Raw genomic sequence first — 27,916 nt, forward strand, 5'->3', positions numbered from 1 at the left:
CAATACGTGGAGAGATTATCAGTTAGTAAATATCCCTAGACTTTCACCTATTGTTCTCCGGCTAGTCTTTGGAAGGGGGGAGTGAGAGGGAACGGGAGAGGGGGAGGAAGTGCGGATCCACACACACACACAGCGCGGAAGAGAGAGACTCGTACCCAGGCAGGGTGTGAAATGGAGTCTGCAAGCCTCCGTTTGCTGGCGTCCATGGTGTGGGTGTAAAACAGAGCCAGGGCGCACGCCTCTTGGAAATGAAGCCCAACTTGTGGAGACACTAATGAACTCACCATTTAGTGGTAAGTTATTGCCAAGCCTTTTCCTGCCCTCTGAGGAGCCCCAACGGTCTGAGGGGGGCACCTCTCTACCTCCCTTCTGCATAGGGCGGGGGGAACTCGGGGCCCCTCCCAGAGATGATTGTTTTCCCCTGGAAGGCGGGGTCAGGGCGATTCTGTCCCACTTGGCTTGGTGTGGGCTGGGGGAAGTGGGTGGATGTTGTTTGGTCCCAATGGTGACGCTCCCCATGCCTCGATGGCAGCACTCGGAGAGCCTGGCCGGGTGGGTGAGAGGGTGGGGGGGGGAAGGGAGCATGTCAGCTTCCCTGCCTCCCCACAGTTGCACCCTTTTCCAGGCTCCAACCCAGTCCATTGCTGGAAACGGCTCCTTCTCTTTTCTCTATGGAAGAGGTCAAGAGTTCTGTTTATCTTACTAAAAAAATCCCTGGAATTCCTCCTGGCCCTTCCTTAAATATAACAAAGAGGCCGGGCTACTCACTGCAGGGAGGGCAGATTTCCCTCACTGCCAGAGCAGCAGCACCTTCGCCTCAAGAGAACAGAAGAAGAGGCGGCTACAGAGAATCCGTCTCAATAGGCTCACTTTCCGTAAGGGAGGAATCAAACCCTTTAACCTCGTTTTGCCCTGGATTTGGCAGAAGTTGGGTCCTCAGCGAGACTATGGGGCCTGGTTTTGGTGCATGTTTCAGTAATTGACTTGGCCTCTTCCCCTGCTACGGGGTTAGAAGCATTTGAAAAACAGAGAGAACTGTTCCCTTGAGATGCAGAAAATTACATAAGGGCTGCCATACTGGATCACGCCAGGGTCCGTCTTCCCCGGTGTCCTGTCTCTGACAGTGGCCCATACCAGAGCTTCACGGGGAATGTACAGAAGAGGGTAGTGATCCACCCCTATCTTACACTCCCTGCTTCTGTTAGTCAGAGCTTTAGCCTTGAGCATGGGGTTGTATCTCTCACCATTTTGGCTAGTAGCCATTGGTGGTCTTATCCTCCATGAATTTATCTAGTTCTTTTTTGAACCAGTTATACTTTTGGCCATCACAACATCCATTGGCAACAAATTCCACAGGCTTGTTGTGGTTCATGTGGAAAAAGTACTTCCCCTTGTTTGTGTTAAACCTGCTGCCTATTAATTTCATTGGGTGACCCCTACTTTTTGTATTGTGTGAAAGAGTAAATAACACTTCTCTGTTCATTTTTTCCACACCATTCATGATTTTACAGACCTCTGTTGTATCCCCCTCAGTCATCTCTTTTCTAAGATGAACAGCCCTGATTCTTTTTAGTCTCTGTTCATATGGAAGTTGTTGATAATCTTTGTTGACCTTTTCAGAACCAGAACTAGACGCAGTATTTATATCGTGGCATTATGATATTTTCTTTTTTATTTTCTATTTCTCTCGTTCTTAACATATTGTTAGGGTTTTTTCACTACTGTTGAGCATTGAGCAGAAGTTTTTAGAGAAATATCCATGGTGACGCCAAGATCTTTTTCTTTGGTGGTAACAACTAATTTGGAACCCATCACTGCGTATATATAGTTGGGATTATGTTTTTCCAGTGTGCGTTATTTTGCACTTATCAACACTGAATTTCATCTGCCATTTTATTGCCCAGTCACCCAGTTTTGTGAGATCCCTTTGTAACTCCTTTTAGTCAGCTCTGGAGTTAACTATCTTGAATAATTTTGTGTTGTCTACATACTTTGCCACTTCACTGTTCACATCCCTTTTCAGATCTTAATGAATAGGTTGAACAGCACGATCCTCAGTACAGATCCTTGGGAGACCCTGCTGTTCACCTCTCTTCATTGTGAAAACTGACTATTCCTATCCTTCAATTCCTATCTTTCAACCAGTTACTGATCCATAAAAGGACTTTCCCTCTTATCCCCTGGCTGCTTTTTCCTTAAGAGCCTTTGGTGAGGAACCTTGTCAAAAGCTTTCTGAAAATCCAAGTACACTATATCCACTTGATCACCCTTCGTCATGTGTTTATTTACACCCTCAAAGGATTCTATTAGATTGGTGAGGCATGATTTCCCTTTACAAAATTTGTGTTGACTTTTTCCCAACATGTTGTATTCACCTGTGTGTTTGATAATTCTGTTCTTTAATATTGTTTCAACCAATTTACCCAGTACTGAAGTTAGGTTCACCGGCCCATAATTGCCAGGATCCCTTCTGGAGCCAATTGACATTACATTTGCTACTTTCTAGGCATCTGGTATAGGGGCCGATTTCAGTGTAGTATGTAGGTTATATACGACAGTTCTGCAATTTCATATTTGAGAACCTTCAGAATTCTGAAGAGAATACTATTTGTTTAATTTATCAATTAATTACTGTTTAATTTATGAGTTTGTTCTAAAATCTCTTCTACTGATGTATCAATTTGGGACAGCACTTCAGATTTGTTACCTACATCATAGCTATTCTTTTTGGGTACCCCCCCCACCCTCTCCAGTGAAGACTGATGCAAAGAAATCATTTATCTTCCCAGAGTGCTCCTTTAACACCTTTGCCATCTAGTGGCCCCACTGGCAGGCTTCCTGCTTCAAGTGTACTTAACACAAATGTTGTTGTTAGTTTTTGCATCTTCAGCAAGTTGCTTCTCAAATCCTTTCTTGGCTTGCTGTATTATACTTTTACATTTTACTTGCCAGCATTCATGCTCCTTCCTATTTTTCTCATTAGGATTTGACTTGCAAATTTTAAAAGAACCTTTTCGTCTGTGACTGCCACCATTACTCTTCTGTTCAGCCATGATGGGATACTTTTGGTCCTCCTAATGTCCTTTTTTAAAATTTGGGAGTAGACTTTTAATCTGAGCCTCTATTACGGTATTTTTAAGTAGCCTACATGCTGCTTGCAGGCATTCTACCCTTGTGACCGCTCTTTTTAATTTTTATCGAACTAGTGTCCCCAGTCTTGTATAGTTCCCCCTTTTAAAGTTAAATGTCACTGGGGTGGGGCTTTTTTATGTTCCTCCCCCAGAAGGATGTTAAATTTAATTCACTGTGGTCACTATTACCACGCGGTTCTGCTATATTCACCTTTTGGACCAGATCCTGTGCTCCACTTAGGACTAAATCAAGAACTCTTGTGGGTTCCAGGGCTAACAGCTCCACAATGGAGCCCGGAGATTCTATTCTCCTGGGATATGGCTGGAATAGCACATACACTGTAACTGGCTCCATATTCCCCCTTCGGTGCTTTGTCGGTGGTGTGATTTACCCCCATTAATGCTTCTGAATTGACCACACCACAAAGACCGGAGTGGTTCCAGTGGGCTAGCTCAATAACTCTCAAGCTGTGCTCCTCAAAGCACTTCCATGGGGGTTATGGAGCTTCTCTCACAATCAGGAAACATCTCACTGTCTCCAAGTGCTGATCCAGCCGAGGACTCTTCTGGGGTTTCCAGAGACTTTGTCAGTTAACTGGACTGAAAAACACCTAGCCCCTCCCTGCACAGCTGGGTTGTGCTGTTCTTTGTCAGGAGTTTCACTGGTGTAAATTCAGTAACGATGGGCATCAAAATTGGAGGAGGAGAGGAGCAAGCTGCAGAGTGATCTGGCAGGATTGGAGCCAGGTGCGGGTAGGTGTCGGGAAGGCAGCAAGGGGAGATTCAGAACTAATCAGTGTAAAGCCCTGCACCTCAGTAGAGGCAGTAAACACTACAGATACACTGCGTAATGGGATGTAACCAGTCACCTCACTCATCACATGGAAGTGAGTTCAGTGTCCCTTGTTCCTTCACTCCTGTGTACTGTCCCTTTTCCATGCATCTTAGCCCTGTGGCTTTGGGACATGGGCAAACAGGAGCCTGGTCTCTCATTGGAGCTCAATTTTTAGGAAGTGACCAAAATATGGGAAAGTTTGTGACCTCCTGATCGTCCGAAGGATATTTCTAATCGTCCTCTTTTTCTTCCTTCCCTCTGGGGCAGTGACAGGGAAATGGGCATGCTCAGACACCTCTCTGGTGCAGCCACAAGGGAGCATCTTTATAACACAAGTCCCTCCAGTGCTGCTGCAGAGACCCCTTGTGCGCAGCCTCAGTGGAACACACTGATATCGTATGCGTAGAAAATCTTGTGCTGTTACAAAAACCCGTCTGAAGGATAAGGGTCTGGTTTGGTGACACACAAGCCTCCCCTCTCCCTAAACTCTCTCTCCATGGAAGGGTGCTGGGCAGCTCAGTTAATTTTTCCAGGCACATTGATTCCTATTAAGAAAGTTTTGGACTCGTCAGGCAATGCCATGCAAAGGGCCTAACCAGTTCCCAGGCCTGGTATCTCCCCACTGCAAGTTGCCTGGACTTTGCTCCATTCTGCCACCAGGGAGCCTGCTGGTGCTCAAGCCTCATTTCCCCCTAATGTTAGGGGTTGAGAGGTGCTTGGACCTCATCTGGCCCCTAGCCAGAAGCAGCATCTTCTAGCTCTTGCGAGCAATCTCCATTCCCTTCTCGGGTGCATGGTGGCAGCATGGAGATATAGAGAGGCAGTGCTGCGGGGCAGGGAGAGGGGCGTGTATCAAATATGCTTGCGAAGCTTACCCTGACCTGTAGCACAGACTGGGTCTGCTAGCAACTCCCTCCATGTCACAGCTAGAGTCCTCTCCTTGCCTCTTCTCACTGAGCGAGCTCCGCCAGAGCAGTACCCATCTGCCTCACTCACATCTAGTACTTACCGCGATTCTCACGTCATCTGCTGATGACCAATGCTTTGCTTCCTCTGCTGGTGTCATGGAAGAATCCCCTGGTCTGGCTGGCCTGAAGCCCAGTGTGAGTGAATCCTTAGGCTGGCCTTTTGCAGGTTCCGTGTCCGGGCAGGTGGGGCGGGGGAGGGAACCTCTCGCTGCATTTAAAACACCTACAGACTGCCCCCTTCTCCACGTCCCAGTGTTGGGTGCTGGGATCCAGTCATTCCCTTGTGCAGGAAGAGCATAGTGCCCCCTGAGAGATCTGAAATTGATCTGAAATTAATGCCCCCCACGTTCCCCAAACACACCCTAGTGCTAAGTTAGGCAAAAGCCTGTGTAAACAGACAAGGTTTGCCTTGCGTCTGGGTCAGCGGACTCCGGTTTTGTTGGCTTACGGGGAGAAAGCGAGTTTGAGTTGAGAGGGCTACAAGCTTCTCTCAGACATGGAAATCTAGGGCCTGTTCGCTCGAGGGCCTCAGCTGAGCTCAGCCCTGCTAGTGGTGCAATGAGGCAGGAGGTCAGAGCCCACAAGCAGGGTTTGTGGTGATTTCCTCCAACCTGGAAAACCCAGATGTGTGGGGTTTTGTGTTTTGTTTTTTTTTCTTTCTTTCTATGAAAGAAAAATCAGTCCCAGCTCACCTCCTGGGAAACCCCAGGAAAACCCATGAAGGTTTTATGAAGAAATGAGGCACCAAACACAGACTCTGTGATTTGCTTCGTAAGCATGTTTAGCACTCAACCGGTAAAGGCAGGCTATGCCCAGATTGAAAGCCTACTGTTCTGTAAGTAGAATACAGCATCCAACCCCGCCATCTTCCAGCTTGGTAGGCCTGCCACTCCGTTCCAACTGCCTTTAGCTCCCGATACACTTTTACCGATGTACATGCTTTCTCAGTGCCTAGCTTATTATGAAGTCTTGGCCAAACCAATCTGAATATGCTAAACGCCTGCTCTGTCAGGGCTGCGCTGGTTGGATTGGAGTTTGCAGGTCTTTTCAAATTGGAGTTTGCAGGGCTTTTCCCACCATGTTGACACAATGAACTGTAGTGCAACTGCCTTCACAAACGTAGATTTAGGGGAGTTATCTGGATCTTCAGCTATAAATACTAAAAGGGAAAGGAAGGGACTCAATATGACGTTCCATCACCTAATACTAAGCAAAATAATGCCTAGCTCTTATCTAGCTCATTTTGTGGGTAGATCTCACAGTGGTTTACAAAGGTGGTCAGCTTCATTATACCTATTTTACAAATGGGGAAACTGAGGCACAGAGAGCTGAAGTGAGTTGCCCAAGGTTACCCAACAGGCTGCTGGCTGAGCTGGTAATAGCATGCAGGTCTCCTGATTCTCATTCTAGTGCTCTGTCTGCTAGGCCCCACTGCCTCCCATACCTCTATGCTTCAAACCTCTTTTTCCTGTTCTGGGCTTGCCTGATGAACCTATGTATCTGGGATCTGTCACTTTGGCAAAGTATCCAAAATGTTCCATAGCTTCTCGGACTTGCTTTTCAGTTTTGTCCCAGTGTGGTTTCAGTTCTTCGTTATTTAGATCAAGTTAGATTTTCCTGAATGGCAGCAGTAGCATCGTCTGCCTGTATTCCATCAAATTCCACTTAAACCTTATTGAGTTGCTTTTTGTGAGCCTAGTGCCTCTCTGTAGAATCTCTTGTGCAAACGACATGAAATGTTTTGATCTAAGTCCTGCTCTTACTCAGTGTACACACTATAATGGTTATAATTGGTTGCAAATGTAACATAGGGAGAGAGCCTCAGATGGCATAACTTGGTGGCACACCACTGAAGTCAGAGGAACTGCCCGGATTTCCACCAGCTGACAGTCTGGCCTGCAGGGTTCTGAGCCTTCTGCCAAGAATCAAAGGGAAGCTGAGGCATCAGTCCCCCGTTTCCAGTCAGCCAGCTGTGAGGATGCTGGCAGTTGCAGGACAATGTGTGAACTTCCACCGTGTGTTTTCGGTGTTACTTATTTCCCAAAGAGGTTTAATTAATGTGCTGGATACCCCATGTCTGCATCCGACCAGTTTTAGCATCATATTGTTTTATTTTCATTGTCTGAGCACGTGGTAGAGTGCTCCTGGTCATACTTCGTTCTCTGTCCTTGCACAGCATCCTCACCAACTTGGATACCATATTCTTTGGTTTTCTTCTTGGTTGAAGAAGCAAGAGAATTAAGCCAGAACGCAGGTTTGCCGTGTATATATACTTGTAGCCATTAACAGACCATTTCTTGTGTTTGACCAACTTGCATTAATGTCAATGTTGATTCTTTTAGTTCTTCCTCTGTTTCTTCTTCTACTTCTCATAATGAAGGAGTTTAAATCTGCCTGGAGGAGGAGTATCCATGGGGCAAGAGTTTCAATCGTTTATTTAAATTGGTTGCTTTGTGCTGCAAAGAGGATGGTGAGGGTAGCTCTCAGGTGGTCTTCAGTTGTAGCCCCATGCAGAGCACATGGCAGCAGTCCATTCTGGAAGTGAGCAAGGTGCTGAAGATTGTAGCAAGGTCCCTTCTAAGAAATGGCTGGAATTTTCCTGCCACAGATGAACCTGTGAATCCAGGAACAACCAAAGGGCCAGTAATACCTTTCAACAGCAAACTTCTGTGACAAAAGGTGGACGTGCCCCCTCGCTAATGGGGACAATCCCTAACCATATTATTTGGTTACTTCCACCAGCCAGTGAGCAATGTGTCCATTTTATACAGTTTGTGCTGCCTAGGGGTCACCTTCCTTCAAGCCCCTGTTGTGGCCAAGTCCAGGGAAAGCACAGGCACCTCGTTATTCAAGTGCAATTATAAAGTGATGCCTGTCATTCACATAACTAACTACTGCCACTGCTCACTGCATCTCCAGTATCCTCGTATATCCGTTGCTCAGGAGGGACGTATAATTGGGGGTGGTGGTGGGGAAACCCTTGATTAGCAGGGAAACTGTGAGCAAGATCATCAATGTAGGCAGCTGGTATTGTGTTCTGTGTATTTAGCCTTCTGATGTTTGAGACTTTGGAGTTCATGTTTTCAAACTTTTCTCGGCAACCCCAAGAACTAGAAACTTACCTTTTGTTTACAATGAAAGCTGCAACTTTCACATCTTCACGGGGCTCCAGGATCTGGGGCTTTAAGAAGATCATCAAATATCACTTGACTTGCAGTTCAGAGTTGGTGACACTGCTTCAACCTCAAGCTGAAGTATGTACTGCCGCTCCTTAATATTCAAGTATTATTGTTACGTAGTATCATCAGAGATATAGTAATTCAGGTTAAGGATAGAGAGCCCCAATCAAAACCCTAATCCAAATGTTGTATCTGGGACCCAAATCAAGTTACAATTTTATTTAATTCCTAGACCTTTCTTCCAGATTTTTACTGTTTTCTGGCACCAAAAAATGACCCTTGGGGCTAAAATTTCTCATGCCTTTTTTCATCTCCCAGGTAAATTTTTTTTTTTGCAGCTTGGAGTTGGGGTCTCCAGAGATTAATGTGTGAAAAAGAAGCGGTTTCACCAGCTCACAGCTGTTCCCAATACTTGTGTTTTGCTCTCAGATGCCTTCAAATTGGCTTCATGTTAGAAACTTCCACCTTTCTTATTTCTTAATATATTGCACTAGGATGCATTTGACTTAGGATCAGTCCAGCTGAATGTTTGAAGCCTAGGTATGCTATTCTTTCTACCAGGGTAAGGGTCTGCTGCTGCAAACAAGTACTACCAGACTGTGAGGAGTCCCATTAACTGCAGTGAGACTGCTTGCATCGGTATGTAGTGTACTGGGTAGGGAGTGTTAGCAGGTTAAAGTGTAAGGCATTGATCTTTCCAGCCACTCCATGTGAACACAGGAATTTTCTTGTGTGGAATTTGTTGCTGGATCGGGACCTGTGATGGGGCAGTTAGTTTGCATACACCCTCAGATGCCGCTCGTTAAACATTTATTTTGATGGCAACACAGTCAAATAAATCCAGATAGTGGCTTCTTTTCAATATCTGATCCCATATATAGAAGTCGGGAGTAGGAGGGTGTATTTGAATCTCCCTTGTTTATTTAAATTTGAGGATCAAAGTCCTCGCTGTGTGTAAAAATGTATATTAGTGAATTTAATGCCCGCATACAAAAATCTCTCTGCTATTGTACCACTTAGGTGAAATTTCCAACATGAAGTAGTCAGGTTGGGCTAGCCTGTGTCGTTGTGGTGTTATGTCTTTCTCCAGGCAGCCCACACCCATGGCTCCCCTCCTCAGTGGCTCAGAGAAGGTCGCCCCCGTGGCAAGCGTTGGTGTCAGTGGAAATGAGAGAAGCTCAGGCTGGGAGGGCAGCATGGCTAGGAGAGAAGGCTGCGGTGGTGGTAGTGGTGGCAGTGACTGGAGGGCGTGGGTGTGGCACAGGAAAGTTGACGCTAAATATTATGAAGCTTGTGAGGTGCTCAGATCCTGCAGTGTTGGGGGCCAGAGAAGTACCTACAATAAGGCAGGAGCTGGGTGGGGCTGGTGCAACGAGGGGACTAGTCTGGGCTTGCAGGATGTTGCTGACGGCACAGCAAGTGAGATTTCCTGTGCAGCTTCTGAGTATGCTCACAAAATCCTTGGCTGCGGCGAGGCAGCGTGTGTGCTGTGACTGCTGCTTATCAGGCTGTCCGTACGCGTCTCGCTGTTACCTGACGCGCCTTCGTGCTGCTCGTCTCTTGACTTGTCTTGTATTGTCAGCTCTTTGGGGAGGGGCTGTCCCTTGGCTCTGGATGTGCACAGTGCCTAGTACAACGAGGCTGTTACAACCCTCATGAGCTCTCCCAGCCGGATGCTCCCCAGGCTGCTCTTAGCTTGCTAGGTTTGGGCAGAGTTCAGCCATGCTGTCTCTCAGGTTCTAGGCACGTGCTGCAGGGGCAGACCCCTTGTCCGACACCCCTCGTGACCACATGGTCCCATTGCATAGGCCCTGGAACTAGTGCTGGCTCATCCAAGCCTCCCCAGTAGCTGCTGCAAGCTCACCAAGTTCTTCTTCGAGTGCTGTCCCTGTGGGTGCTCCACTGTAGGTGACGGTGCATCCCGGTGCCGTTGATCGGAGATTTTCAGTAGCAGTGCCTGGTCGGGACGCACGCACTCAGTTGATATCTCCCGTCTCGTTGGAATCTTCCTGAGCGCCTGCGTCCCTCACCCTCCTCAGTTCCTTCTCAACCGCCCTCGGCCGAAGACGGGACTCGGAGCAGTGCTGATCCTCTTCCCTGGTTTTTGAATGAAACAATTACATAGAAATAGTTGGTTAGTAATATCCTAGTTGTTTCCCTTCCTTTAGAATAGTTACTTAGTTTAAAAATAAAATTTTCCTCAGGTTTGTCTCCCACTGAGACTCTCTCCACTGGCATTACTAGTTCAATAATGCCAGGGGCTTCAGGATTCAAGGAATGTGCTTCCTGTCAGGACTTTGCGCCAATGTCCAATGCGCACTCGCGCTGTGTGAAGTGCCTTGGCGAGACACATGTCCCTGCCAAGTGTGTCCACTGCACGAGCCTCAAAAGCAGGGCTCGTCCTGACAGGACCTGCCGCTGAAACTGCTTCTCATGCAGAAATCCCTGCAGCCGCCTCTGGAGACAGGTAATGGCAAACCCTCTCCCTCACGCTCCCCGGCCAGGTCCGAACGACCGGGAGCATGGCTTTAACCTCTCTGGGAAAGAGGCAAGAAGCATTGCAGCTGCCTATGGAGCAGGGCAGTAAACCCGCTCCCTCATGCTCCCCTGCCAGGTCAGAACCGACTGGGAGCCCGGCTTCACCCTCTCACGTGAAGAGGCAGGAAGCCCTAACATCTCCTCTCAGAGACACTCAAGAGGATAAATGATCACCTGCGGAGTCTTTACCCTTGGTGCTGTCAGCGCCGAGAGCAGGCAACTCTAACCGCCCCTGCACTCACGGCTCTAAAGCAGGAACCCGACTTCCCGCAGCGGGAAGCTCTCCTCGGCACCGGTTTCCCTGGCACCAACAATGGACCCGGTGCCAGCAATGAGTTCCACCTCTGGCACCGAGCCTTCCTGCTACCCCCAGCGGATTCAGACCCTCTGCGAGGCTTTCACAAACAGCTCTCGGCTCCTGCTGAAGTGAAACTAAAATCACTCCGGGCTGCCGCTCAGACTTCATGCTCTGCAGCACATCAGCCTACGGAGCAGCAACAATTCCTGCATCAGCAGAATATCTCTGTGGCCCCTGGGCCTGACTCTCCGCTCCGGGACAGAGAGCACTCATTGTTTGAACAGCAGCTCTCCCCTCATGACCTGGATACTTTCACTGATAGTGAGAACGGCACACAGTACCAGGCAGGGTTCTCCCTGCCTGAGTCTTCCCCCTCCCCCCACAGTGGAGCCATATATACCCCAAGACATGGGACATCATAAGAATCAGCCTCAGTTTCCCTACTTTGTCCCCCGGTGGCTGGGACGCATTTTTTTTCCTACCCGATGCCCTGGCCTCAGTGGTACCCGTGGTCGGCTCCTGCCACTGCTTCTCCTTGCGCTCCTTCTACCAAACTGCAAGCTCATCCTATGCCTATATCCCTAGCTCTATCAACATCTAGAGCTCCTGAACCCCCTCCTGAAGACGTGCGCTATGATCCCTTCCCTGTTTTGCTGGCTCCTGCCTCGCCATCAGCCACAGAAGTCGCCCTTATGCCTCCACCTCCACAAAGCATGGACGGCTTTATGCAATTCCACGAACTCAGGACATCCCTTTCGAGGAAGTCCAGGAGACACAACATAGGCTTCTCAAAATCCTCCAACCCTCTGCACCTTCAAAGACAGGACCGGCGCTAGGGATTTGAGTGCCCTAGGCATCCGGCAATTTTGCCGCCCTGTGCGCTGGTCCCACGGCTCCGGTGGAGCTGCCGCAGTGGAGCCTGCGGAGGATTCGCTGGTCTGCGGCTCCGGTGGAGCTGCCGCAGTCGTGCCTGCGGACGGTTGGCTCCGGTGGACCTCCCGCAGACACGACTGCGGCAGCTCCACCGGAGCCATGGAGCACCGGACCCTCCGCAGGCACCACTGCGGCAGCTCCACAGGAGCCGCCTGCCACCCCCTCTGGCAAAACGGTGCCCACCAATTATTCTGGCGCCCTAGGCGATTGCCTAGGCTGCCTAAATGGTAGCGCTGGCCCTGTTCAAAGATAGCACTACCCATAGAGAAAGCTCTCCTAGAACCAGCTAGTACTCTCTTGCAGACCCCACCTCCATTCACCAACATGCAAGAAAGCTCAACATAAATACTACATGCCTGCGAGGGACATTGATTCCTTATTTTCCCACCCACAACCCAATTCTACTGTGGTTGATGCAGCAACACACAGAACAAAGCAGCCGCTCTACTGGCCCACTCTGGAGGACAAGGACTTCAAATGTCTTGACCTCCTGGACCGCAAGGTTTATACTCTTCTACTTTGCAATTTAGAATTGCAGATTTATTCTACCCTTCTTGCAAGCTATGGCCATGACAACTACAACAAGCTCTTTGATTTGCCTCCCATATACCGAAGGACAGGAGAGCGGGCTTCCAGTTAGTCCTCATCGAAGGTCAATTGGTGTCTAGCATGGCACTATAAGCATCCCTGGACGTGTCTGATCCAGCAGCCCGCACCACTGCAGTGGTGATGTGCTGGTCTTCTTGGCTCTCGGCATCCGATATCCCCAAAGATTTGCAATCCAAAATGGAGAGTCTCTCCTTTAACAAAGATAATCTCTTTTCCCCACAAACAAACAAACAAACCTAATATGAAATCTTTCACACTATGAAAGACTCTACAGCCACTTTCTGCACATTGGGCACTTACCTGTCCCTCCCCAGGAGACAAGGGTATCAACCTTACCAAACGCCCGGCACAGAACAATACCACCAACCCCCGTCTACACCGTATGACACTGGTAAAAACCGCAACAGACCTCTTATATGCAGGCAAACCCAGGCATAACCAACTACTTCCCACCATTGGGTAACAAACAATTTTGAAGCGCTGGTTGGGGATACATGCAACCACCTGTTGACTCCACCGCCTATTTGCCCATTTGGCTGCCGCCTCCAGACTTTCCACCATGTCTGGCAACAGATCACGCAGGACCGTTGGGTCCTGGAAATAGCTCAGTCAGGTTACTCCATTCCTTTCCTATTTTCCCTGCCTATCCTTTCTCCTTCTCTGTCCCTCTTAGGGACCCCTCTCACGAGTACCTTCTCTGCGTGGAGGTGGCTCATCTTCTCCACCTAGATGCAGTCAAACATGTGCTGATGCAGCACTGGGGGAAGAGGATTCTACTCCCAAAAGAGAGGCTGGGGGTGGAGACCTACATTGGATCTATGCCAACTGAACATGCTTGTATAGGTGCAAAAATTCAAGATGGTCACACTGGGCACAATAATACCCACACTGCACAAGGGGACTGGTTCACAGCTCTCACCCTACAAGATGCCTATTTCCATATATACATTCATCCAACCCAGCAGACATAGTTTTCTGCATAACACTGACTCCGCCACCGAACATATTGGCCTCCCTACATTGGTAGACAAGAGCAGAGAACCTATGCATGGACGTTCCCTTCCATCCACACTCCCCAGACTCATGTTAACCGTGGTCACTTCCCAGATAGATTACAGAGCGCACTTAGGCAACCACAAGGCACGGGCCCGCAGGCGCCTATTAGAGATGCGTCCGCACATCAATCTCCTAGAACTCTGTGCTCCTCCCTGCCTGACAGCTCGATCTCACTCCCTATGCACAACGGCCATTAAACTATGGAATTGGTGCATACATAATCACATAAAAGTCACCGCTTCCTACCTGCCCACGTGTCACAACACTACCATGGACACACTCAGCAGACAGTTCTCCGAGAAACACGGATGGGAATTACATCCATCAGTACCCCAACAGCTGTCCTCCCACTGGGGCACTCCATTGATAGACCTGTTTGCCAATCCTCAAACTGCAAATGCCATCTATTTTGCTCCAGAACAGGACTCGGAAACACACCTCATTCCTTGGAACAACTCCTTCATGTACGCTTTTCCACTGATTCCACTCATTCACAGGGTTCTACGCAACATCACAGAGGACAAGGCCCGGGTCATACTTTTTGTCCCCAGCTTGGCCCAAGCAGACATGGTATCCTTACCTGCTACGCATGTCCATCCATCCTCCCCGTACTCTCCCCGACAGACCACATCTCTTCTCCCAGAACTACAGTCAGCTTCTTCATCTGCAGCTCTGTAAACTCCATCTGACGGTGTTGTTCTTTCAAGATTTCAATCCCACGAATTAGCCTGCTCAGAACAGGTCCAACATGTCCTCCTGCACAGTACAAGAGACTCCACTCCCAAGACTTACCTGCAAAAGTGGAAATGCTTCTCCATCTGGTGCTTCCACAGATGCTTAATACCCCAGACTGCAACCCTCCCTGACATCTTAGACCATCTTTTCAAACTAAAACAGGACACGTTTTCACTCAGTTTTATCACAATACGTCTCGCGGCCCTTACCACCTTCCATGACACTCTGGACAGCTATTCACTTTCACACGCCCCACCATGAAACGCGTCCTCACGGGCCTGCAAAACCTCTACCCTGAGATTCATTCACTAGTAGCCTCCTGGAGTCTCAACCTAGTTCTCTTTGCTCTTATGAAACCTGTTTTTGAGCCCCTGGCCACTTCATCCCTGCTCCACGTGTCCAGGAAAGTGGCTTTCTTGGTTGCCATAACATCAACAAGAAGAGTTGGTGAAATAAGCGCCCTGATGTCCTACCCTCCCTACGCCATATTCTCTAAACACAAGCTTACCATACAAACCTGGCCCAAATTCCTCTCCAAGGTGGCATCTACCTTCCACCTTAACCAGTCAATACACTTACATGTATTCCATCCCAACCCTCACATGACTCCACAGGAAGCTGCATCACATACCCTCGATGTCTGACAGGCTTGTGCATTCTATCTTGACAGAACTAAACCATTTTGTGAATCCCCTAGGCTTTTGTTTCAAAGGGTGATGCTATCTCTAAGCAAAGACTCTCCAAGTGGATCTCCACCTGCATCAGATCTTGCTATCAGACCCAGAATATTCAACCACCAGAGGGTGTTAGGACTCATTTTATTAGAGCAATGTCAACATCCATTGCCTTCCTCCACAGCTTACCTGTTAAAGACATATGCAAGGTGGCCATGTGGACATTTGAACACACATATGCCAAACATTATGCTATCGCATGGGATACTACAGCAGACACCATAGTTGGCCATATGGTACTTTCTACCTTTGTTCCTCACACAACTCCAAAATCCCACCAACCATAGTGGGTACTGCTTTACATTCACCTGCAGTCGAGCACCCACAGGGACAGCACTTGAAGAAGAAGAGAAAGTTACTCTCCTTGCAGTAACTGAGGTTCTTCGAGATGTGTGTCCCTATGGGTGCTCCATTCCCCACTCTCCTCCCCTCTACTTTGGAGTATTAGTATGATTTCTCCATGGTAGAGAAGGAACTGAGGAGGGTGCAGGACGCACGCGCTCAGGAAGATTCCAATGAGATGGGAGATACCAACTGAGTGTGTGCGTCCCGACCAGGCGCTGCTACCGAAAATCTCCAATCAACGGTGCCGAGACGCACCATCACCTAGAGTGGAGCACTCACAGGGACACGCATCTCGAAGAACTTCAGTTACGGCAAGGTGAGTAACTTTCTCTTCTGCTGAAGCAGGACTGTCTGATTTCTTTGAGGGCTCCGTGTCAGCGTAAGAAGGTAACACGCAGATGCTGCGAAGGAGTTTCTCTAAGCACACACGCTCTTTTCGCATAGACAAGATAGATACAGATCTCTAGAAGAATAAAGCCTGCATGCAAATCCCTCCCTTGCCACTCCGAGAACCCTTTGGGTCTTGGACAGACCTTTCCAGAGTTCCTGGTCCTCCCAGTGTCGTCATCCTCCCGTTCAGCGTCAGGTTCTAGTGCTCTCTAAAGATGGCAGTCTGTGAGGGAGCCATCCTTTTGTAAAGCTGCGGTCCCCTTCGACAGGTGACCCCTTCAAGTCCCTTGTCAGGTGATCCATTGCTTGGTTACCAGCACACCTGGAAGGACAGGATATCTGTGAGCTCATTGGTCAAAGTGCTTGCATTTCAATAGGTGATCCTCCGAATTAACAACTCCTGATCTCTCTGCATTGCAGGGATGCCCAGGAGGGAGAGGGGGCAGCAAGTGGGGCAATTTGCCCCAGGCCCCGGGCTCTGCAGGGGCCCCTATGAGAAGGGCTGGGGAGGGAACCTCAGCCAGACTCCACCTCTGCCCCTCTTCCGGAGCCTCAGCGCATCCAGGAGCATCCCTGGAGAACGCTGCAGCGTGCCTCCGGCAGGGCCTGAGCTCCTTCCCGCTCAGAGCTGCATGGTAAAGGGGCGGGGCTGCGAGCTCCAGGCCGAGCGGCGGGAGCTCAGGCCCCACTGGAGCTCTCAGCCCCACCCCCTTACCATGCAGCTCTGAGCGGGGAGGAGCTCAGGCCTCACCAGAGCCACGCTGCAGCGCTGTTCCAGGACGCTCCTGGATGTGGCGTGCTGAGGCTCCGGATGAGGGGCGAGGTGGGGGTAAGGGGCCGGGGCCTGGGGGAATGGCTAAGGGGCGGGGAGTCCCAGGGACAGTCAGGGCACAAGGAGGGGGGAGAGGTTGGGGATGGTGGTCAGGGGACAGGGAATGGGGGGTTAGATCGTGGGCATTCCATGGGTCTGTCAGGACTCAGCAGGACAGTGGATAGGGGTTGGGACAGTCGGGACAGGGAGCAGGGGTGGTGGTTGCGGGAGTCTCTGGGGGACGGTGAGGGGATAAGGAGCAGGATGGGTCAAGGATTCTGACGGGGGCGGGCAGTCGGGGGGCAGGAAGTGGGTGGGGGTCAGATAGGGGGCAGGGCCAGGCTGTTTGGGAGGCACAGCCTTCCCTACCCTAAAGCTCATTCAGCAGTTTGAGGCTTCCAGAAGAGCCAAGCTGTTAGCTTTTCCATTAGGGCTACCATCCCTTTCACTTCTCAAATGCCAAATTATAGTATATATTTAATTTTAGTGCCATAGGGAGGTTCATGTCAGAGGAGGGTAGCTTCGTTTAAAATTAGCCATTGGGGGAAGGATCACATGAGAAGAGCAATATCCTACATCACCTACCTCCTTCCCAACCCTACCAAGGGAGAACCCCCCTCTCCCCTGCATTCCCTGGGGCTTCAGAGGGGTTAATTCAGTGGTTCTCAAACTCTTGTACTGGTGACCCCTTTCACATACCAAACCTCTGAGTTTGACGCCCCTCCTTTATAAATTGAAAACACTTTTTTATATATTTAACACTATTCTAAATGCTGGAGGCAAAGCAGGGTTTGAGGTGGAAGCTGACAGCTCGCGACCCCCAGTAATAACCTGGTGACCCCCTGAGGGGTCCCTACCCCCGGTTTGAGAACCCCTGGGTTAATTTAATTTTAGCACCCTGTGTCCAGTCACATGCATGTGCTATTTTGAGCATTTCAGTTTTCACAACATAGGCTGGAACAAGTTCAAATGCTCAGTTCGTGGAGTACATACATAAGCTACACTACAGACAAACCCACAGTAACCGTCTTGTTTGTGAGGGACCCCATGGAGCCAGTCTCTAGGAAACAGATAAATGCATGGAGATTAAGTCCATTAATGGCTATTAGCCAGGATGGGTAAGGAATGGTGTCCCTAGCCTCTGTTTGTCAGAGGGTGGAGATGGGTGGCAGGAGAGAGATCACTTGATCATTACGTTAGGTTCACTGCCTCTGGGGCACTTGGCATTGGCCATTGTCGGTAGACTGGGCTGGATGGACCTTTGGTTTGACCCAGTATGGCTGTTCTTATGTTCTAAGCTAAATGAACCCAAAGTTATGGAGACAGATGTGAGTCAAGGAAGTGAGCAGAGTATCAGAAACCTAGAAAAATCTCTGACTGGATGAGCTCAGGCGTTTAGTCACAAGTTGAGGTGGTTCAAAAGTTTTGGATTTTTTTTAAGTAGAATTTTTTTTATTGTTTCTTTAAACAGTCAAACACAGCAAGCAGCAAATATTTGGCCACACACTTCTGAAACCTCAAACCATATTCAGGTTTTGGCAGACTAATTTCAGCTTTTCAGTTAAAAAAACCACAACAAATTTTGAAGGAAAGCAGACATTGTCCGTGTTTTTTTTTCTGCTTTTTAAAACCCCCTAGTTTTCCATCCAAAAAAAGTTTTGATGGAAAATGTTTGTCCAACCCTTTTAATGAGCACCCTTTTAGCACTAGCTGATGCTGAGAACAAGTGATACCTTGTAAAGAAGTTTTCTCAAAACTGGGTTTGTGCCAGGATGCGGAAGGTTTATTTTTCCCAGGGCCGCCTGTGGTGGAGGAGCAAGTGGGGCAGTTTGCCCTGGGCCCATCAGAAGCCCTCACGAGAATATAGTATTGTATAGTATTGCAACTTTTTTTATGGAAGGGGCCCCCAAAATTCCTTTGCCCCAGGCCCCTGAATCCTCTGGGTGGCCCTGCTGCATTGTTTGCCCTGTGGCTTGCAATTCCAGGCCAAAATAGAGGCACAAAGACATCAGAGAAGGATGGGTCCTTCTCACAACTGAAGTGACATTTGCAGTGTGCCATAGAGACAGACAGACATAAGCTAAATCATCACAGGGGCCTCGATTCCTGATGCTACAGCAGTCCAGCTAAATACTAACTCTGCCCCATTTCACCTACATACCAAGGTGTTAATAACTTGTGTGCTGGGAGATACTGGAAGCTTGAACTCTGAACATCCTAATTGTGTTGTTTGAACCTTAGCTGTAATGTAGTGTCAGCCTCCTATTATGCACTGACTAGATCCGATGTGAGCCCTTTGGGAGCCTTGCTAACTGTGAGTGTGGGGCATTCTCCTCATCTGGCTCGCTCAACCCCCTTTCCAAATCATGGGGCCTAAAGCCTCACCACACTGCTGAGTTTATAAAGGAAAAGTAGCTGGAACTCTCCTTACAAACTGGAAATCCCCAGCCATCCCCATGGGACACCTGAGCCTTCTAACAGGCAGGAGATGGGAGGAGAAATACAATCCCAGAATTGCCTGCACAGTTACCCACACCAGAGTAAACTCATTTGGGAGAGGTGGGCTAGGGGCCCAAGTGTGCTGGGGCAGAGGGTAGGCAGGTGGGGATGCTGGACGGGGGGTACCTGCGGCGGGGGTTCTCGCTGGAGGTGGGGAGGCAGTGTCGCTCCTTGTCACCATGGCAGGAAAGCTGGCACAAGCCCAGGACCCAGCGCAAGCTCTCACTCAGCGCCTCCCTGCAGGACCCCCACCCCACAGCTGAGAGCCGGGACCTGGGTGGGCAGGATCAGCTGCTATGGCTTACAGGGGAATGTATCAGTCAGCTGCCGCTGCAAGGGAGGCTCTTTCTGAGCTGCAAAAACCCTGGACATTGCCTGTTGTTTTTCAAATCCTCCCACCCCAGACATAGGGCAGAGGCTCAAAAAAGAGGCTGTGTCCAGGAAACCCCAGCTGTGTGGTAACCCTAGCTTGGGGAAGCAGGGAGAGATTGAGGGAACATGATGTGATCTGTTGTGGGTGGGTTTGGACTCCCTTGGGACAGGGAGAGGGGAGGACTCAGGACAGATTGTGTTTGGCCTTGTACATGGTTCTAATGAATCCATTATATTTTCTTTGAAGATCCTCATCTCCTCCGGACCATGACCCCCGAAAACATGTGCCACATGACCCCACCTTCCCGGCTGGAGCACCCTCCCCCACCTCCCCACCTTCAGGGTCCCCCGCAACCTCCACCGCATCCACACCAGCAGCAGCACAACCCCCATTATCCCAGTATGCAGCGGGACATGTTCATGAAGCCTGAGCCACTGATGCCGCCATACGTCATCGGGCAAGGCATGTCCCCTGGTGATCTCCACCACGCCCAGCAGTCACAGATGCTTCACCAGCTCCTGCAGCAGCACGGAGCAGAGTAAGAGCATTGGGAAGGGACAGCAACAACTGAGGGGGATGTTTGGATCCTGCGCGTCTTCGCTGATGTGGGGCTGTTTCCAAGCTATGAGTGTGCAGGGGGGAGTGAGGATGGTGAAGGGGGTGCACTAATGGGGTGCATTGGACATGGAGGAGGTGCAGGGGTGGGGCATGGTGGTAAGGGAGTGGGGCAGGAAACAGAGGAGGTGTGGGAGTGGGGCATGGTGGTAAGGGGATGGGGGTGGGGCACGGCAGTAAGGGGGCCTTGGGGTGGGGAATGGAGGAGGTACGGGGGTGAGGCATGGTGATAAGGGGCAGTGAAGTGGAGGAGGGGCAGGGGTGAGGCATGGTGGTAAGGGGGTGGGGCAGGGAATGGAGGAGGTGCAGTGGTGGTGGGGGGGCGCTATAATGACACTGAAAATAATGGGTCTTCCTATGCTGAGAGTACAAAGTCTTTAATTTTTAAATGTTTGAACTATATATTTGCCCTTACCTGAGTCCCTGCCCCAGCTCCCATAGAGTCATAGAATCTCAGGGTTGGAAGGGACCTCAGGAGGTCATCTAGTTCAACCTCCTGCTCAAAGCAGGACCAATCCTGAGACGCATTTTTGCCCCAGACTCCTAAATGGCGCCCTCAAGGATTGAACTCACGACCCTGGGTTTAGCAGGCCAATGCTCAAACCACTGAGCTATCACCCCTCATTTTAACCCCTCCCAGTCCAAATCCTGCTACTGGCTTTGGGGCCCATCTGCCCCCCGCTTTCTGTTCCCTTGGTGGAGATTGAGCAGCTGCCCTGCTTTCCTGCTCGCAGCTCAGGGTTTGCTGTCCTGGTTGTCTCCGCAGCCTCCCAGTTCACCCAGCCAAGAAGAGGAAACACTCAGAGTCGCCCCCCAACACACTCAACGCACAGATGCTCAACGGGATGATAAAGCAGGAGCCAGGTATGGGGTCTGTGCCACTCAACCCTGACAGAGTCCAAACGCCTCCCTGGCATCAGCAGGGGGCACTCTCACCAGGTATGTGCTCTTCATCCCCTCATCCCCCAACATTACCAAACACCTCCCTGGCACCAGCAGGGGGAGCTCTCCCCAGGTGGGGTGCACGGGAGAGGGGCCTGCAGGACAGAGTGAGAATGGAAGTGTTCCCCCAGATAAGCAAGTGAGAGAGTTCCCAGAGCTGATAGCGCAGAGGGTGGACACTCTCCCCTTGGCCCTGGGTTGGGGCACAGGGTGCCCTGATAGCGCAGTCAGGACATGGGTCCCGGGCTGAGCAAGCGCAGAGTAGAAGTATCTCCCTTGTACCAGCAGGGGGAGCTCTTGCCTGGTCAGGGACTTCACGGAAATGATTTCAGTAAATATTTCCTCATGACTGCAGGCCTAATTCAGGACAATGACAGCTTGAACGGTTCCTACCTGGATCCTAACTACCAGTCTATAAAGTGGCAGCCACATCAGCAGAACAAGTGGGTGATTCTCTACGATGCCAACTACAAGGAGCTGTGAGTAACCTACCGGTCCCCTAGAGATACAGCCACACTCGCGTCTACCCCACCAGCCCTTTGTCCTCCCCTACCCTGGGAGTCGGCGGGGGTAGTGGCAGCCCTGTGCTGGAATCCCTGGGATCCTGCATTGGTCTCCATTATAACCTGCCCAGGGGAAAGTTAATTCTCTGCAAGCGTGAAATGCTAGCCGGCCACAGGAACAGAATTGTGTGTGAGCGGCTGATTGTATCATCCAGGGCAGGTCTGGCTACCGCCAGTGCTTTACGTTACTCAGAACACATACTTAGCAGGAGCCTATGATACTAAACCCAGCCCGTCTAAGGGTCTCTTTGGCTCAGAGGGGCCTCTGCCCCCAGCTTCAGGCTCATCCAACTCCCTGGATTTTTAAAATGAACGTTAACTCTCCTGTAAAAGCAAAGGATGTATCTCATCAAAAGAGACCCTGGGCAGGAGTGTGAAGAAGTGGGCCGCTGGCCCCCACTGCCCACAGGCTTGGAGAGAGCTGGGGAGTAGTGACAGAGGGAGTGTGGGGAGAGAAAGGCAGAGGGTAAGTCTGCACTGGAGGTGGAATTCGCAGCTCGGGCAGACATACCCAGGCCAGCTCTGATCCAGCCGGCACACTACGAACTGAAGCGTAGCTGCAGCGGTGCGAGCAGCAGGAGGGACTAGCTGCCCAAGTAAGTACCTCGCTTTCAGATGGGGTCGTAGTCAGGGTGGCTAGTTACTTGCGCAGCCATGGTTACACTGCTACATTCAGTGCACCAGCTGGATCAGAGCTAGCATGGGTAGGTTTGCCTGAGTAGGAAATTACACTTCCAGCTCCAGTGTAAACTTGCCCAGAGAGAGCTGGACAGGGAGTAGGAGGAAGAGAAAGAGAGATGGGGTGGGAAAGGCCAGGAGACTAGGAGAGAGGGCGGAGATGTGGGGGAAGACCGAGAGGCTGAGGTGGAATTGAGGGGTGCAGAGAAATGTTGCGAGGTGGAGGGAAGGGTTGGGAGGCTGAGGTGGAGGGAACAAGTGTACACAGCTCACAGGGCAAGAAAGATGAATGTTCAGGAAGAAATTGCTGCGAATCCTCCCCACATTCCGGAAAGGTGACTGAAAACTGGCAAGCAGCAGTCTGGATTCCAGGAACGGCTAGTCCCGTAAACACCCCTTACTCCTCCTCAGTTTCCACACCGCCAGTCTCTGTTTGGGGCCCTATTTTGGGGCTCGGGGGAGGGGCTTTGTTGAGCGAGATACCAACTAAAATGAGAGAATGATCAGGCTTCGTCAGAACGACGTGCAGAGAAAAGGCCAAGGACTCCTGGCAGGGCCAGCTGCAGGAGCAGGGAAGAGCATGTGACTTGGGGAGGTTGCCTTAGATGGAACAGGCTTGCCACATACTCTGCCAAGTCCTTGACGGGTGTGTAACAACACTGCCTACTGCTGAGGCTGTCAATTAATTAAGCCTGATATTACAGCTGGGCAAAGTGAGGCACAGAGGCATGACATGACTTGCCCTCGTCACAGGATGAGCTTGTAGCAGATCTGGGAACAGAATCCAGCTAGCGACAAGGCTATACTTCCTCTCATGCAGAATCAACCTGTCTCTGGAAGGACAAACCTGTTTCGGCCAGTGGCATGTGGGCAGCCAGAGGGGTCACAGAAAGGGAGCAGGCCCAGGCCTCGAGGACTGAAGGGAGAGCCGACCCTTAGGAGGCAGACCCAAGCTGTCTCTCACAGCTCAGCCATTTGGGAAAGCCCCAGCCAGAAGCCCACTGCAGCAGTGCTAGAATGAGAAGCAGGCTTTGACCTCTGCAAAGCTCTTGGAGCTTCTTGTATACCAGCTCCAGAGCTAGATGTGGGGGGAAGATGAGGTACTTTGGTCCAAACTGGAGGAGAATTGCAGCAGAGAGGTGGGTTCGTGTGTGACTGGTTCTGTACTAGGTGTTTCATTCTCCAGAAGAAGCCAGAGAGTATTCGGCTCCAATCTCAGCCCTAGGGAACCGAATTGTGGGATCAAAGTCTCATCCTTTACTTACTCTTGCCCTTCACGTGGGGTCCAGCAGGGGAGAATGGGGAGCGAGCGCAGACCTGCCTGTTTTTCATACACCCACAGGAAATTGCTCAGGTTCCCAGCCCCTGGTGTTCACCAGGTGTGTCAATGTGCCGTTGACTGTCTGGTGGAGGAAAGAAGCTCAGTCTCCCAGAGCATTTGGATGACTGAGCTGTCAAAGGCAGGTCTCTCTAGCACAGTGGTCTCCAAACTTTTTTGATCGCGCACCCCATCAGTAAAAAATTTTTGAGCACGCACCCCCTGCTGCACCAGCTCTACCATTTTTGCCGAAGTGCAAAAAAAAAAAAAAAAAAAAAAGGCCACTCAGACTCCCCCCGTCCCGAACTGCCAAAGCAAAAAAGAAAAAGCCGCTCGGACTCCCACTCAAACTGACAAAGCCACACACACACAAAAAAAAAAAAAAAAAAAGGAGCTCCTCCAGCCATGCACCCCCAAGGATCCTCTTGTGCACCTCGTTTTGGAGACCACTGCCCTAGTGCATACCTCCACCACATGTGTAAGGATGGAGAACCAGCTTCTACATCAGCAAAGGTTTACCTGGAGCTGAGCTGTGCACAGACATGGCGGTAATATCCTCACTGTAAGAGTCCGTCTTTAATGGGCTTGAGCTGCAGCCTGCTCACAGCCCCTCTGCAGGAGTATTTCCCCAGCTTTTGGGAGTTCTGACTGCCAGGCTGCCACTGTTCTTTTTGCTCTGCTTCAGATGAAGCCAGTCCAGTCGTTCCCAAGCTCCACCAGCAGGATGAAGAGATGAGAATATTCAGTAGATCAGCCTCCATGCCTAGCACAGTCCTTAACTTATCAGAACTTGATTTATTCATTTATTTTTAAGCTGATAAAATGTATCCAACCTGTGGGCATGTGTACAGTATTTAATGTGGAACTATAACTCGATCTGGCAAAGCCACAATGACCCCCCCCTCCCCATGCACACACTAAACTACTGACCAGCCCACTTTACCTCACACCTCACAGAAGGCAGGAGACAAGAGATGGGTATTGCACTGTGTCCCAAAGACCATCATGCTTGTGGTCCATTGGCCCTGGACATTGAAATCTGATGGGCCGTGGACTGTGGAACTTGTAACAGAGTACATTTGTGCTGACTGAGGATACCACCTTGTCTGGTTGTGAGGCCTCTATGGAGAAATCTGTTACTGGGCTCTGGTCAGACTCCAACAGGGCTTTGCATATAAATTCACCAGAACTACAGGCTGTCTGAACTGCCTTCATGTACTTTGTCCATCTACTGAACTATGGAAGAGCAATTCTCAGGACAAACCGTCAAGTACATTCTCATTGGAACAAATGGGTGTGTGTCCCCAAGCCCTTTGGCTAAGGGTGAACAGACCATGGATATCTTGCATGACTCACAAAATCCACCTGACAGTAACATTCTGAGGCCAAATTCTGAGTGTTGGTGAGTGGAGCGGAGTAGCAGAAGAGGTTCACCAGTGGCAGCGGTGCCAAGGAGCAGCAACCATTTAGCAATGGGATTTGTCTGCCACTTCTCGCTACAGGAAAATGACCTGGTTTGCATACAGATGTCTGAGCTGCCTGTCAGAGGGGGTCAGGACGTGGCTGTAGGTCTGCTCTGTGCCTTTCCCCTGTGTCATTGCTTTGCAGACTCTTCCTTAGAGAACTAGCTGCATTTCAGTTGATGACCCCATCTGCTGGGAGGTGGGATTTGAGGACACATGGGTTATTTCTCCCTCAAGGACCTGCAGCAGTTGAGGAAGATAGTGACCAGCACGAAAAAGTGGAAGAACTGTGTCAGTGTTTGTTCCTTGACAGGGCTTTGTGCCTTGGATTTTGACCATTGCCATCATCCTAGGATCAGGCTCTAAGCCACGAACATTCAATCCCAATTAACAGTTGTCTGCTTTATATAGTGAGCTGGAAGCTAGCAGTGCCAGTCATCTGCTGGTTGTCGTGAACTTGGTAGAAGCATTGAGGGGGTGGGGAGTCATCTTCCATGAGCTATTCCAGTGCTCGCCTGGCAGTAGTCTACCAGGCTGGTTATGCTGGATGTCTCTCTGCTGCTCCAATCCTGTGAGATGGGGTTCATCTTGGAACAAGACTTTTCTGTTGGCCATTGCCTTGGCTAGATGAGTGGGGGAGCTCGGTGCAGGCCAGCTCTGCTGTTGGACAGGATACTGATATTCAGCTGTGCTGAGACTAGGCAGCTCCTCTGCTTCTAAAGGGGCCTCAAGCTTCAGGTGGATTTTGAGATGAACATGGTGACTATTAGTCTGTAGATTCCTCCAGGCAGAGCTGTATCATCATCAGGTGGATGCCACTGCGACTGTCCCAGCAGGACTGAGTCCCTTTGTAGCAGGCTAAAAACAAACTCTGTCAATCAAATAGGGGCACCATGTCTCAGAACCTGAGTCAGCTGAATCAGGCTTGCGGGGCTATAAAATGGCAGTGTAGTCATTTGGGTTCGGGCTGGTGCCTGAGCTCTTAGACCCTCCCCATTTGTGATGTCTCGGAGCCTGGGCTCCAGCCTGAGTCTGAAGGTCTGCACTGAAATTTTATAGCCCCACACCCCGAGCCTTCCACGAGCCCAAGTCAGCTGACCCAGGCCAGCCGTGGCTGTGCTTCACATCTTTTATCACATGTAGACATATCATTAGAGATCTGAATTACTCCACTCTGTTTAAAAGACCACTTTTCCCTTTTTAATGAAGCAAGGTTGCTTAAGTTTAGGGTGGCCAATGTGAAGGGCAGGGGACTTCCCATTTTAATGGAGCATATTGTAAAGGGCCAAGTGTCCCTGATTTGGGAGGAATGGGTGAAACGGATTGGTGTTCTGGATTTGGATGGAGGTGCTTGAGAAATGTATGTCTCAACTTGAAGGGCCTGTCTCTCTGAGTTAGGTGGGATGGGCTGAGGGATGGGCCAGTGTCTCTGATTTATTTTATTGCTAATAGATTTACATATTTAATCTTGGCTTATCACACCCGTCTTGTAGTATCAAACCCACTGAACCTTCAAAAGGGTTAGCTGGTTTCCAACAACAAAGCTGAGGAGGTTTGGAACAAGGCAGTTGGTTAATTTACTCAGGGGAAAAGGGGTAATTCATCTATTTGACAGGGTATGTTGATGAATCCCAGACGCCCTGCTCTCCTCCCCTCTCCTGTTTGTTTACAGTGTGAGGTGAGGCAGCTGGCCAGGGGCAGCCTGGAGCTGAACGGAAACCTTTTTATGCTGAGGCCAGTGCATCCATGCTCTGGCTTGGAAGCAGAGCTGGTGTGTTCCTCCAGTTACTCTTCCCATTGTACTGGTTGGCTCTCCCCAGGCCTCCATCCTGTGGAGTCAGCTGGAGCTCACTGCTTTGAGCTTTGCTTGGGTTCTAGACAGTAGAGTCCCCACTGCTAGGTGATGTGTCTTAGGTGACCTCACCTGCGCAGATGACACTGTATATCTCAAAATAATCCCTCCTGGCTGGCTACCAATGGCAGGATAATCTCCGGTAAATCCCAGTTGGCCATTGGCTGATCACTGAGATTTTGGTAGTCACATTACATGTCGAGAGTGTGTCTTTCTTGAGTGGGTGCCATAGTTTGAGCAGGTCTCTGTGGTGGGATTAGTGGAATAGGTGTTGGATGGATGCTGTGTGATTTGATTCAGACTGTGGAGGTTGGCTGAAGGTCCTGCTATGCTGTTTAGCAGCAGATTCCTGTCCCTTAGCCGGGCATTTATACTCGGGAAGAGGAGAAATCAGAAAGCTTATCAAATGTTCTTTAGACATTTAACTCTTGTGAATAGAAGATAAGTACAGAGAGAGAGGAGGGAGGACAGATATGGAGAGAAAATGTTTGGAAAGGGAAAGAAACTGATTGTATGTAATGACCCCATTCCTGCCTTTGACGCTCCATTTGTTCTCAGCCACAAATACAATTAAATATTTCCTACGTCCTTCTTTCTCCTCTCTGTCTCTATAACACCTTTCCTTACACCCCTTCTCCTTTCCTCCTCTTTTCATCTTGAGTGTGGCTGGGTTCTCCTTGTAACTTGCTGGTTCCTTTGAATCTCAATGTCAGACACTGGCTTTGGGGAGTTCATAACCTTTCACCTTCACTCAGCATTAGAAGAAATCTTCTCCAATCCTGAGCTTCTGAACCCTGCGTTAATCCACTTTTCATCAGTGGAGGCCTTTTGGCTAAAATAATCCATTTGACCCTAGACCTCCTATTCCCAGGAGTGTGCCCTCTGACCTTCCCGCTCTCACTGGAAAAAATTAGTGTGGCTTTGGCTGTGGCCTGAGTTTTGATTGGTTGAAATGAGGCCGATGGCAAGTCAATGAATAATCTTCATTCTCACTATCAGTAGTGGGACCTGGCACCCAAGGTCATTTATCCCCCAATGCCAAATTGGCAGC

General features: G+C 49.9%; 1 protein-coding gene across 3 annotated transcripts in view; it reads left to right on the plus strand.

Moving 5' to 3' along the window:
- The window catches only part of MYRF (myelin regulatory factor), a 121,906-nt gene that overhangs the window by 55,943 nt on the left and 38,047 nt on the right, over window positions 1–27,916 (plus strand). For 2 of the 3 annotated variants that reach the window (XM_050952792.1, XM_050952793.1), the window contains exons 5-7: window positions 19,681–19,972; window positions 20,816–20,913; window positions 21,347–21,470. In XM_050952792.1, the coding sequence (XP_050808749.1) occupies window positions 19,681–19,972; window positions 20,816–20,913; window positions 21,347–21,470 (514 nt within the window). Of the gene's footprint in view, window positions 1–19,680; window positions 19,973–20,815; window positions 20,989–21,346; window positions 21,471–27,916 lie in introns of all 3 variants that reach the window. The other variant, XM_050952791.1, reaches the window with a different exon arrangement.

This window comes from Gopherus flavomarginatus, chromosome 5 (assembly GCF_025201925.1).
Source record: "Gopherus flavomarginatus isolate rGopFla2 chromosome 5, rGopFla2.mat.asm, whole genome shotgun sequence".
In the NCBI taxonomy this organism is placed as follows: domain Eukaryota; kingdom Metazoa; phylum Chordata; order Testudines; family Testudinidae; genus Gopherus; species Gopherus flavomarginatus.